At 44.4% G+C, this 12,103-nt stretch overlaps 1 protein-coding gene across 1 annotated transcript; it reads right to left on the reverse strand.

The window, feature by feature from the left end:
- Nucleotides 1-4,114: 4,114 nt before the first annotated feature.
- LOC309576313 (pancreatic alpha-amylase) lies at nucleotides 4,115-9,546 on the reverse strand. Its single transcript, XM_082287527.1, has 10 exons — nucleotides 9,369-9,546; nucleotides 8,610-8,756; nucleotides 8,211-8,408; nucleotides 6,107-6,337; nucleotides 5,588-5,721; nucleotides 5,380-5,502; nucleotides 5,170-5,269; nucleotides 4,837-4,958; nucleotides 4,602-4,727; nucleotides 4,115-4,352 (listed from the first exon to the last, which is right to left on the reverse strand). Exons 1-10 carry the CDS (start codon nucleotides 9,537-9,539, stop codon nucleotides 4,163-4,165), a joined length of 1,542 nt encoding a protein of 513 aa, XP_082143653.1. The 5' UTR covers nucleotides 9,540-9,546; the 3' UTR covers nucleotides 4,115-4,162.
- Between the last annotated feature and the right edge of the window lie 2,557 nt (nucleotides 9,547-12,103).

Raw genomic sequence — 12,103 nt, forward strand, 5'->3', positions numbered from 1 at the left:
ACAAATAAAATCTAATAAATATTAATTACCACTGCATAATGAGAAGATAAACTGAAGATTAAGAACAAGCAGAGTAAGCCTCAGTGGCAGCATCTTTGGCCATCAGGAAAGGCATGGTGGGAGCTGAGCAAAACAGAGCAGCCAGGGCACAGCCCCACAGCACCTGAGCAAGGTGAGCAGGAAACCTCCAGAGACAGCCACCACATCCAACTAAGAGCCCACATCACAGGACAAGTTCACTGATGATACAGCTCTGAGATGGAGGGACAGATTCAGCCCACACACACCAGGATCAGTTCCAGGAGCTGCCAGGCAGATCCATAGCACTGCAATAGTCCCAGGTGAAGTCTGAAGTCAAGGCCCGAATCAAGGAGCACAGTAGCCAAGTGCAGGTATGACCAGCACTAAACTAGACCAGTACTCCTCCCAGGCCACTGAAGGCCAAAGGCCCAGCTTAAAAACAGCTCCTGGGCCCATGGACAAGGGGTGTGAATGGAGGCTTCAGCTGAGGCTGGTCAGGGCCCTTAAAGCCTATTGGTGCCTTGAGGGCTCTGACACCGAGAAGACATGAGCACAGTGACCTTGGCATCCTGTAATGCCTTTAGAATGTACCATCCACATTCAGGATATGAAAATCCATATTAGAACTAATTTTTACATTTGGTACTAATAAGTACCACACCAGCCAATTTAAAATGAATTTGGTGTGCAGCAAGAATACTTCAAAGCATCCTAAAAAAATGGAGCATATATTAAATGACACTGACATAAAGATGGCACTAGTAACTGAAACCGCATACAAGTGCAAGTTTTAGTCATCTGTTTTCTTTTGTGGCCTCTTTGTGAACATTACAAGCATACATGCTCTGCTGTGTTCCCTGTGCCAGCCAAGTGCTCCTACCGTCCCACCACATGGGGTTTCTGCTTGCTGGTCTGGCTGCGAGCTAACCCCACCAAGAGCAGGATTCTTTCACTTCCTTTAACATGTGCCTGAGATGCTGCTGTTTCCCTGCCCCAGAAGAGATGTATAACAGAGACCACTTTTTAATAGCTTTTTTTCCTGCATTGGCTTTAGAGATCATGAAGTCAGTCTTTGCCAATAATGCCTCAAATAGGTATCTATGAACATTAATATTTATTGTCATGTTGAATGCAGGGTTTGCAGAGTGCCTAAAGCAGGTGTCTACATGTTAAAATGCAGACAGGGCTGTTCTGAGATAAAAATTATTCCATGCTAATGTCATTTGTCTCTTGGTAGTTGTTTCTGTTTTCCACCAAAGTTGAGCAGATAAATCATATGTTCTACTCATGTTGCAAGCCTTTGCTTCCACTCATGAAGTGATTCTTTGGCCATTAAATGTTAGAAATAACAGGGCATTGTTTGTCAGAACTCCAAATGGCTTGAATGGCTTTTAGAGATATAGCTGGGTAACCATGGGCAGGCACTTAGGGTATGTGAAAGATTATGTATTTTGTGTCCAATTTGTTTTACTTTGAGTAGGCCTCAGGAATAGCAAACCAAAAGTTTCATTAATATTTTTACCAGAAAGTTCATTATTCTAAGTCTATTAAACCTTTTTTATTTTTTTTAAACTTTGGGTAAGCCCTAGGAATGCCAAACTAAGAATTTCCCTGATATTTTTACCAAAAGCTTTCTATTCTAAGTATGTAAACTTTTTCTCTTCTTTTTCCTTCAACACTAATAAAGGTCATATTGGTGCATGCTGAATCAACTATAAGTATTTCCTGTGAGTTGAATTTTATTTCCGAAGCTGCTGACCTGACTTCTGTGTATGACTGGATCAGAGAACCATCTGGGAGACATCTGTTAAGCTGTAATATCTCCCAGACAGGGAACATATCCCACAGTTCAACTGTAAAAAACTGAGGTAACTTTCCACTTCTATGCAAGGGTTCTTTAATAAATAGCAAGCAGTAAATAATAAAACACTGAGCAAGTTGCTTGGATTCTGTCCATAACTGTGGATAAGACCCAAAAAATTAAAATTTGTAAATTTATCATGCATTTATAGAATCAGGTTAGTTACACAGCTAAGCTCACTGTTTGGCCAATGAAAGTGAGCACTACTTGTAACAGAAAATGAAATATTGCATCGTGCCACAAAATTCTAAAATTTTACACTTCAGCAGATCTGTTGTACCATCCTGTTGTGTCCTAGAAAATATCTTACTTTAAATTTGATAAATTTCATAACATAATTTCAATTTTTCATTGATTACTGGTATAAAAAATTTAAGGCCTTAGTGTCACCACTTTACACACAAAAGAGTAGCAATGGAAATTATAAAAAAAAAGTTAAACATTTCCTAGTACTAACCTTTTCTTGAAAACTTGGAGATCAGCAGTAATGTTGATTGTAACTCTGGGTTTAGTGAGTTATCTGAAGGGCCTGGTGTTGCTCTGGATGACACTGTTGTTTTCTTCACTGTCTTTGTGCTCAAATTATAAGGCAATGTGCCAAAATCCTGAAGGAAAAGGAACAAAAAACAAGGTCTGAATGCATGTTAGGTCCTTTCAAAGCAGTGAACATTTGGCCCACAGAGTTTTATTTACACCTAAAGCAAGTGTTTCAAGATTTCTTTTTCTCTATGTTCTATTTAATGCCACTGTGAAATGCAGAGCTATGTGAATCTACATTAAGCAAAGCACTCATTGCACTCCAGCATCCTTGGAAAATGGATCCACATATGTTCACAGGCACAGACAATCTTCTCCATATTCAGCACCGCCTGTTGATTTATGGACACCTCAGATCAGTGTGTGTTGTTTCAATTATTTGCCACAAAAGCTGTGGGGCTTGGGGGTGGATTTGCAATCTGAAGTGTGAACTGATTATTGCACTTGGGATTGGGCAATGTCTGAATAACAGCTAGTATGGAATCCCAGTTTCTGAGGGTTAGAGCTGAATTCAGGGCTTAAGACAGTGCCTATCAACTTCAGAGGGGCCTGAGGACTCCCTGACCTTCCCCTGTGGGCAAATAACAGATTTGCAAAGGCTATGAACGCCCTGCCTCACGACCCTCCGGATCTTTGGCACCTCTCTGAGTGGATCCAGAGGCTGAGTGGATGGATCCAGGAGGTGCTGGCCACAGCCAGCAAGGGAGACAGCTGGGAGGTCCAGTGCTGGGCCAGGGAGACTCTTCCCACACCATGGCTGCCCTGACAGACACTCGGAGCTCTTGGGCACACTGAGAGCCAATATCTGCCCCCCAACACCACAAAAGGGAAATAGCCCTTAAAAGTACACCTTGACCTCAAATTGGAGCAACCTCCTTCCATTTTTCTCTCCAGACCAGGATGCAGTCAAGACTTTTGGCCTAGCAGAGACTCTGACTTAAAGCGAGGCCCACACAATTGCTTTTACCTCAGCATTTTCTCATAGCTGACAAGAGATTTGGGAAAGCTGCCAAACCTGTGCTCTGTTTTTATCTTTGCAATACTACAAAATAAGGGAGCCTACCACAGCAGGGGCAGGATTCTGCCATGCCTCAGCCAGTGGCACAAGGTGTAAGTAATGCCTGGATACACAGTGCGTTCTCAGGCACCTGCAGCACCCGCACAGGGAGCGTTTGCTTGCCTCAAACCACCGGGGCAAGCGATGAAAGAGATGCAGTTTTGGTTTGTCCAGGCACAAGCTGGCTGTGAACCAAGTAACCTGCTGGTTTCACTGATGCCACAGGCTGGAATAACTGATTGGCACAGCCCAGCTTCCTTCAGTGACCCAGAGCCCAGGTTTGGTTTGTCATAAGAAAGGGATAAACTCTGTATGTAGGCACTGCTCGTTGCTGACAGCCCACAAGGTGGCCACTCTGGGATACAAGTGTGTGTGCACGGATCAGCCCTGGAAATACTGCATTTTATCTTAGCCAGGTGCTGGCTTGGATTCTTTTTCTTTTTTTTATTTTCTCCAGTGTTTTTGTTGCATGGGAACTGGAATGCTGCATTGTCTTAAAACCTATCACTACATTGCCACTAGTTATGAAGGGATAAAGTTACATCTAATTCATTAAGGGAAAAACATTACTCTGCAATTGGAATGTCATTTATTATTCTCTAGATAGAGAATGCTCAAAGACCAGGGAATAACATATGGGGGAACAGTAATACACAGACCAAACAGAGGAAGACATTTCTCCCAAATTATAATTTGGCATCAACATGAATTGCAATAAATGGATCTTCAGCATCGGTATTAATCTGGAAATTTGCCATTCCATCCTGAGAAACAAAAACCTGCTTTCCAGTACATTTGTTGTCCTCCTTTTGTCCAGAAATAACATCACAGTAGGTACCAGCAGGCAGTCCAGTTTGCACATAGACGTTCATATTCCTATGAGAAATAAACACCATGCATACATTGTTTTCAAAACAGGTATTTCAAATTGTGTGTAATATTTTTGAACCTGATGTTACTCCCCTATTTGAAGGGCATTGTAAAGCATGAGCTTTCTGATCCTACCCCTCCTACACTCCCATTTTAGCTCTCTGGATCCAGCATGCACTCAAATAACTCATGTTGGATTGCACATGAGGGATGCTATTGTTCTCTCTGGGAACACTCTTTCTGCCACTGACTTACCAGTCATCATTATTGAAGATGATGAAGCCTTTATTACCGCGGCCAAAAGCTACTTGATTGCTGCCATTGTCCCACCAGTTGGAGAAAGGCTCACCATTCACCACATTACGGAAGATAACCATGTTCCTGGAAACACAAGGAATGCCTGGCACTGCACCTGCAACAGCTCTAAAGCCACATGGAGCAGGAAGCAAAAGCAACTGCTTTTACTTCTTGTTTCTCCCCAGTGCCCTACTTTATCTGACGCCAGCGATGCTCACAAACCCAGCCGTTGCCACAGGTTGTGTCCGCGTTGATTGTAACAGACTTTATGGAGCCATCCGAGTTACTTGGGGGTCCAACCCAGTCATTGATGTCCTGTCATTAAAAAGACAGGTTTATAACTTCTGACTGAAAATGCAGAGAGACCATCTGGAGAGCAAAGCTAGAGGGAGCATCAAAGTTTCACCAGCTAGATCCAACGTGGGACAGGGAAATCCCTTAACAAACTGAGATGCACTGGACTGTTTCTCTGGCCCTGGTCTGACCCTTCATCTCCATGGATGAATCTGCAGCATTACAAGCTCACCTTTCCATTTTCAAAATATCTTGGCCAGCGAAAACTTGACATCACACGTGTGAACCCATATGGATGAGCAAGCATGAAACCAACTGCCATTTTATAGAGCCTGTTTGTTGGACAAACAAGAAATGAGACGTGGAAGGAGGAACCTGCCACAGAACAGACAGACAAACCAGCAAAAGCAGGAAGTATCACCCAGACAAGGCAATCCCTTACCTGGCATCCCAGAAGGTCAGAACAGAAGCTCCGCCGGCCCCGTGCCCTCTCTGGTTGTCGTGATTATCCACAAAGACCAGGGCTTTGTCGGAAGGCACAAAGCCCCAGCCTTCTCCCCAGTTCCTAGACAAAAACACAGACTTGAAGCTACCCTGTCAATTGTCGTAGCCAGTGAATCCTGCATAAGTTGCAGCATCTTCATCCTTACTTTAAGTAGGCCATCTTTTCTCCGTCCCACTTGCGGATCACTGTCCCCAGTTTGGCACTGTATTTGAATTCTGTCACTCGGCCATTTCCAAAGTACTCGCTGCCTTTGATGGGCTCTCCACCCAAGTCAATTACCTGGTACAAGAAAGAAAACCTGTATCCCTTCTTGTCTCACAAAGACCATAAATGCCAGGTACCGTACTCAACACGAGTTCTTGCTTTACATGGAGAAAAGGTATTTAAGTATTTGTGCTGTGCAGATCAACACAAAGTCAGTACAAGACATGAGGGATACATGTAAAAACATTACTGAAAAAAGGAAAGGTAAATTTGACTGACGATCTGTTTTGGAGGCATTTTTAAAAATTAAAACTACCTATGTCTGCAGGGCTGCTCTAAGTAAATTGTGAGCTCCTTCTGGGATAAATTGGATGAAAATGTATTGTTGTTCCTCTGAAGAAGGAGGCAAAAGAGATACAAAAGACAAAGACAAACATAAAGGAGAAAACGTGGAGATTACCTCCTGGTAAATGAAAGGTTTAGTTCCTGCAGGAAACCATTGAGTATTTAGATCTTTCAGCTTGTCCAGAAATGCTCTTATGTCCCCAGGCCACATGTGCTTGGCAGCATCGATCCGGAAGCCTGCTACACCAATGTCAATGAGATGGTTCATGTACTCTGCAACCTTGGAGCGCACATAGTCCTTCTCCAGGGCCAGATCCAGAAGGCCGACCAAGCGGCAGTCCCGGACCTGTGCACAGAAAAGATAAAAATATCTGTGTATTACACCAAAGGAGGGGTGGAGGTGGGGTGGTGGTTAATGAGGTTGTATTGGATTGGGAAGAAGGAAGGGAGTGATATCCAGAGTGAAGGCGTTTGTCTTCACAAGTCACCGCTGCACATGATAAAGCTCTACTGTCCTGGAGACAGCTGAACACCTGCCTTCCAAGAGGAAGTTGTGAATAAATTCCTTGTTTTACTTTGTTCGTGTGTGTGGCTTTCTCTTTACCCATTAAACTGTCTTTATCTCAACCCACGAGTTTTCTGTTTTACTTTTCCCGTTCTCTGCCCCATCCCACTGTAAGCAGGAGGCTGAGTGGTGTTTAGCTGCTGGCTGAGTTAAACCGCAAGTCCTCTTTGGTGCCCAACATGGGACTCAAAGGGTTCAAATTAACAACAGCTACAGTTAATGTGCTAGATGGAATTCCTAACTGTTACTGCTGTTTGGCTAATAACTGGCAGGCTCCTGTGATTGCCATGGGGCTCACTCGCCTCCCTGTGCATTAGAGTCTTGGGCTCATTAGTGGCTGCTTTTTGCTTTGCTGCAGCCTGTGCTGCTGATCCCCTCCCTCTGGGACGTTCTGATCCCGGCACTGGCGATGGCCTGGGCTGGCACCTGGCCGGGGCAGCGCTGCTGTTCCTGCGCTGCTGCAACTCCAGTGTGGACTCGAGCCAGAGGGGCTCTGACCTGTGGGTGAGTCCACGGTGGAACAGGTACATCTGGAAGGGTTTGTGGCCATGGGAAAGTCCACACCACAGCAGGTGCATCTCAAAGTGTCTGTGGCCGTGGCTGTGCCCGTGCCACAGCAGGTGCACCCCTGACGGCGCCGGGCGCAAGGACAGGGCCGTGCTGCAGCACGCACACCCTGACGCACCCGTGGCTGTTCACGAGGCCCTGCTGGAGCGCCTCAAAGCCATGGCCATGGATAAAGCCACAGCAGAGCAGGAACACCCTGCAGGGACTGCAGCCAGGGGCGAGGCCGTGTGGGGCAGGTTTGCTTTCTGCGGGGATGGTGGCCATGGGTGAGGCCGTGCTGGAGCGGATCTGTTTCTGAGGGCACTGAGGCCCATGGACAGGGCCGTGCTGGAACAGCTGCCCCTCAGAGCCACTGTGGCTGTGGATAAACCCAGCAGCAGGTGTGCCCTGAAGAGCCTGTGGCTCACAGAAATGGCTGCTCTTGGGGAAGGTACAACCCTGAGGGACTGCAGTCTCCAGGTAAGTCCAAGCCAGAGCGGGGGTACGGAGAGGAGTTCATTGCAGTGTTAAACATGGTGGTCTAGTCCAAAGGAACTGGGAGTGGAGACTGCAATGGAAATACCTTTAACCTGTTGTAATCCAGGATTTGAGATGTGTGTTATAGGGATTACCATAGCAGGAGCCACCTGAACCAATGAAGGACAACCTCACATGAAACAGTGCAAGTGCAGAAACATCATGATGTGTTGTTGCACAGTGGCTGAAGGAAGAGCTTGAGAAAGAACTGCTACATATTCTAACTACAAAAACCAGTAATTTGTGCAACCAGGACACCACCTTGCACTGCTGTCAATTTTCCAAGGCGGCTCCTTACCATGATCAGCTGAGTTTATAAGCGATAAAAATGAGCTCACAGGCTGAGCTGAGTACTCTGGGCTCAGTTCAGGAGCAAACATCTGCACACAGGTTCTTGATTCCTCAGTACTTAGAATATTTTGCACCACTTGTACCTACGGTCACTACCTCATTCACTTGTCAAGTGACTACGCACAGGTTTTGTGAGGCACTACACCATTTGAATGATCTTACTGTAGGGTTTACAGAACATGTCAAAAAAAAAAAGGAAAATTTTGCCAGAGGAAGTTACCTGATACATATCACCATAATTTTCAATTTCTCCACTTCCACTGTAACATTTGCCATCATTGAAATCCCAGCCAGAGTATGGTACAGCTGGAAAATCTCTGTTTCCGGCATTAAAATAGCTTCCACAGGTAGAATGTGTGCCTGAACCACCTCCAGACCCACACATATGGTTGACGACAGCATCCACATAGATACGAACCTGGAACAGCAATATGTGCATTTCAGTATGTTTTCTAGTGAGCGTGAAGTGATAGCCAGGGCTTTACCACATCACTATTAAGTTGAATTTTTTCCCTTTCAGTTTCTTCTCAGTTTACACCTCCTTTGAGGATAGCAGCACCTTCCCTCAGCTGATACAGCACTTCTTGCTGTATCAGACACAGATTTTCAAGGCACTTACCCCAACACTGTTGCATCTGGTCACCATATCTTTGAATTCCTGTTCATTTCCTGATCGAGTGCAGAGTTTGTAGCTAATGGGCTGGTATCTTTCCCACCAGGGTCTGTTCGGGTTAGTAACGACAATATTTTCATTTGGAGGTGAAACCTGCAGATGAAATTATGTACTTTGATAATAAATCAAATGGTTTTATTTCAACATTTTAAGGGCAAAATCTGCACTCAAGACCTCTGCCCTCAGAGGAGGCAGGTTAGTGCCCAACCCAGTCTCTCTCCCTCAGCAGAAGCTCAGGTCTGTGAGATGTCTGTCTTGTACACTGGCAAGAAAGACATTTTGGTTTGTTCCCATGGGTTGCCCAGATGCAGCATGGGTCTGCTTTCAAGGACAGGTACACAGAAAGGCTGAAGCCACAGGAATTATTTTTACCTGTAATAATGACAGCCTTAGGAATGCCAAACCTCAATGCTCACATACATCCTTTAGAACAAGGTAAAGAGCTTTACTTTCTACTTAGCTTTCAGAGGAAGCCTTTCAGAGGAAAGCATGCTACTTTCTAACTGATCTGCTAGAGATACACCATCATTCATTGATCCTGCAGGGTTAGGGTTGCTTCTAAAAGCAGTCACTGCTTCCAATGCTCCCTCCTCAGCAGCAAACTTACTTGGAGCTGAGTGTCTCCAACTCAGGCATTTTATTTAATAATCATATATTACAGTGCCATTCTCCTACTACTCAAACAACTGTGAGGAAACAACTCACCTGAACTCCTCCAAATCCATTAGGAGCTAAGTAGCGTTCACACTCCAGAGCAATATCCTGCCAGCGCCATTCAAAGAGATGCACAATAGATGTTCTCTCAGGCAGAGTGTTGGGGTTGTACTGCCCCCAGCAAAGCCCTGCAGCTGCAAGGAGGACGAGGAGGACTTGCATGGTGCCTTCAGTGTAAGGCTGTGGTCTCTCTACTGGCTATTTATGTGCCTGCAAGGCTACAAAGTTCCTATAGCAAGTGTCAAAATTCACATCAGCACTACCAGTTATTATTTAGATAGCTAGCTCAGTATCATTCCTTTGGTTTGTTTTTCCACCTGGATTACCCAACAGCTGATAATAAAATACCTTTTCTCAATGATTATACACCATGATAAACCAAGTGGTCTGTGAGCATTGCACCCAAATCCAGAACTGCTCTCTTTCCAATCACGCAAACAAAGAGACTTTATCAAAAGTATTCCAAAACATAATACATAGACCCTCAAAGGTGTCTCTTGAAGGTAAAAGGAGTGGGAGGTGATTGAAAGATGACTGGAAATCTAACAGCATTAGGAGAATGAATGAGTTTGCCAGCATTCAGAGGCATCTTGCTCTCAAGGTACCTGAACAACCACGCTTAAACGGTAATAAGATTTATCACACAAGACACTGTAGGTCTTCACCAGGTGAATCCCACTGGTGACTAGAAACTGACACCTTTTCCCACCTGATGTTTCTCTGGTGTCACTGCCCAGGCCCTGCTAGGAACTATTACTGGTTTTCTTAACACAGTCATACAGAGCAGCTGTGGCTCTACCTGATGGAAAGTGATCAGAGCTGCATTTGCCTTTCCAGCAGGAACTTTGCATAAGGTTTCATCTCATTTAAAATGACCAATGATTCATCTGAGTCAAGGAACAAAACTCAAAATCAAATGCAAATGATAGTGCAGATGAGTTTTAGCTGCCTGACATACAACTAAATTTGAAAGCAAGAGCTGTTGTCCAAGTCCTTTCTTGCTTTTCCTACAATTTTCTCCTTCAAAAAAGACTTTTGACTTTTCTTCATGAAATTATTTCAGGTCTTCACTTGGAACTGATTTGTAAGATCAAGGTCTCAGCAACAATCCTCCGTGAATAAACTTGAGTCATACCAACAATAAAACAATACTCCAAGAGAATACAAAGACCAGAAAATCACTGCCATTTGATGAATAGCTGTGAAGAAAAAAAAAAATTTAAAAAAAGTCACACCTACTCCATGAGAAAAGAAACATCAGTGCACTTCGCACCTGAACTGCCTCTGGTGTGTTCTTTCGGAAAATAGCCATGCCAGTACTTCACATGCATCCTTCTCTTTCCCAGATTTAGTCTTCAAGGACAAAACACACAAGCAGGTCCCATTTTTCCACCTGTTCATTTTCATATCACAGACCTTACTAAAGGCTTTTTTTCCCACTATTACAATGAAATGGTGAATTACTGCAAATGACCTTGCCTACTCACTAACAGCAAGGAACCAGTGAGTGATTGAACCTTGTGATTACCAATTCAGTGAAAAGAGACCCCCTCATTCTTCAATATAACTGAGAGCAACCAAATGTGCCTGCGGTTAATTTTTACATCACCATTCCCTGTGGAGTGCCACCGTGGTGATGGAATGACCTGAACTGCATGACTTTCAGTTTCCAATGGCATGTATCTTCCAGTGAAAAATACACTGCTGTCAGCCAAGAATAGGGATGGACTCATCCTCAATAGCCCAACGCAATGGATGGCAAAGCCACTGGCAAAGGGGACTGGGAGCTCTCCCACGACAGGCTATGCAGGCTGTGACTGTTCAAGCAGGTTGCAAAAAAATGCTGACTTGAATTCAGCACAAAGGGCTGGCAGGTGGCCTTTATTTCAGATAAACAACTGTGGCACTTGAGTGCATCACCAGAGGATGTCAAAGGGGTGTGAATGCCTCCTTGGTTTAGCCAGAACAGCATGGGGAGGAGTGTACACATTGCTCAGCACAAAAGACTATACAAAATTAACAACTAACCAAAGTTTTCTGAAGCTAGCAATGAGCTTCAGCAGGTTTCAACACACATATTCCTTTCCTACAACTGGGAGTGCCCACCATCCTAATGGTGAGTGCATTATAGGCATCAGCAGTGGAGATCAAGCCAGTACTGGGGTAACAATGGAAGATGTGTAGGTTTGATTTGTACAGGCAGAAGCTGACTATGAACCAGGCTTGAATGATGCCACAGGCTGGAATAACTGAGTGGCACGGACCAGCTTTCTCTGACCCAGGCCCCATGTTTGGTTCATCACAAAAATGGGATAAACTTGATTTGAATGCCATTTTTTATTCACCACATAGAGAGAAGCTACAGACTGACAGAAGAAACACATTTTTAACTGAGTTATAACTTGATATCAACTGGAATTGTGCCATGTTCCAGCACAAAGGGGTCCTTTCTTGGTTTTTGGACATCCTGTTAATTCCCAGTCCTGCTTGCCCCTAAAGAGAACTACATTACCACTTAGGCACAGAGCAACACATTTCTAAATTAAGTGATGTCAATCTTCTCCTTCCATTTTTTATTAGTACTTTAACTGAATAAAGTGCACTTACAAATGCACGCAGGTGTATAGCACCACTCCCAGATCTGCATTGGCACCACCAGCTCCCATCTCTGTACAGCAGCTGCTCACTATTCCATTAGTATTAGAGCTAACACCCTTTACTCTCTC

The sequence above is a fragment of the Coloeus monedula genome, assembly GCF_965178545.1.
Source record: "Coloeus monedula genome assembly, chromosome: 9".
Lineage (NCBI taxonomy): Eukaryota > Metazoa > Chordata > Aves > Passeriformes > Corvidae > Coloeus > Coloeus monedula.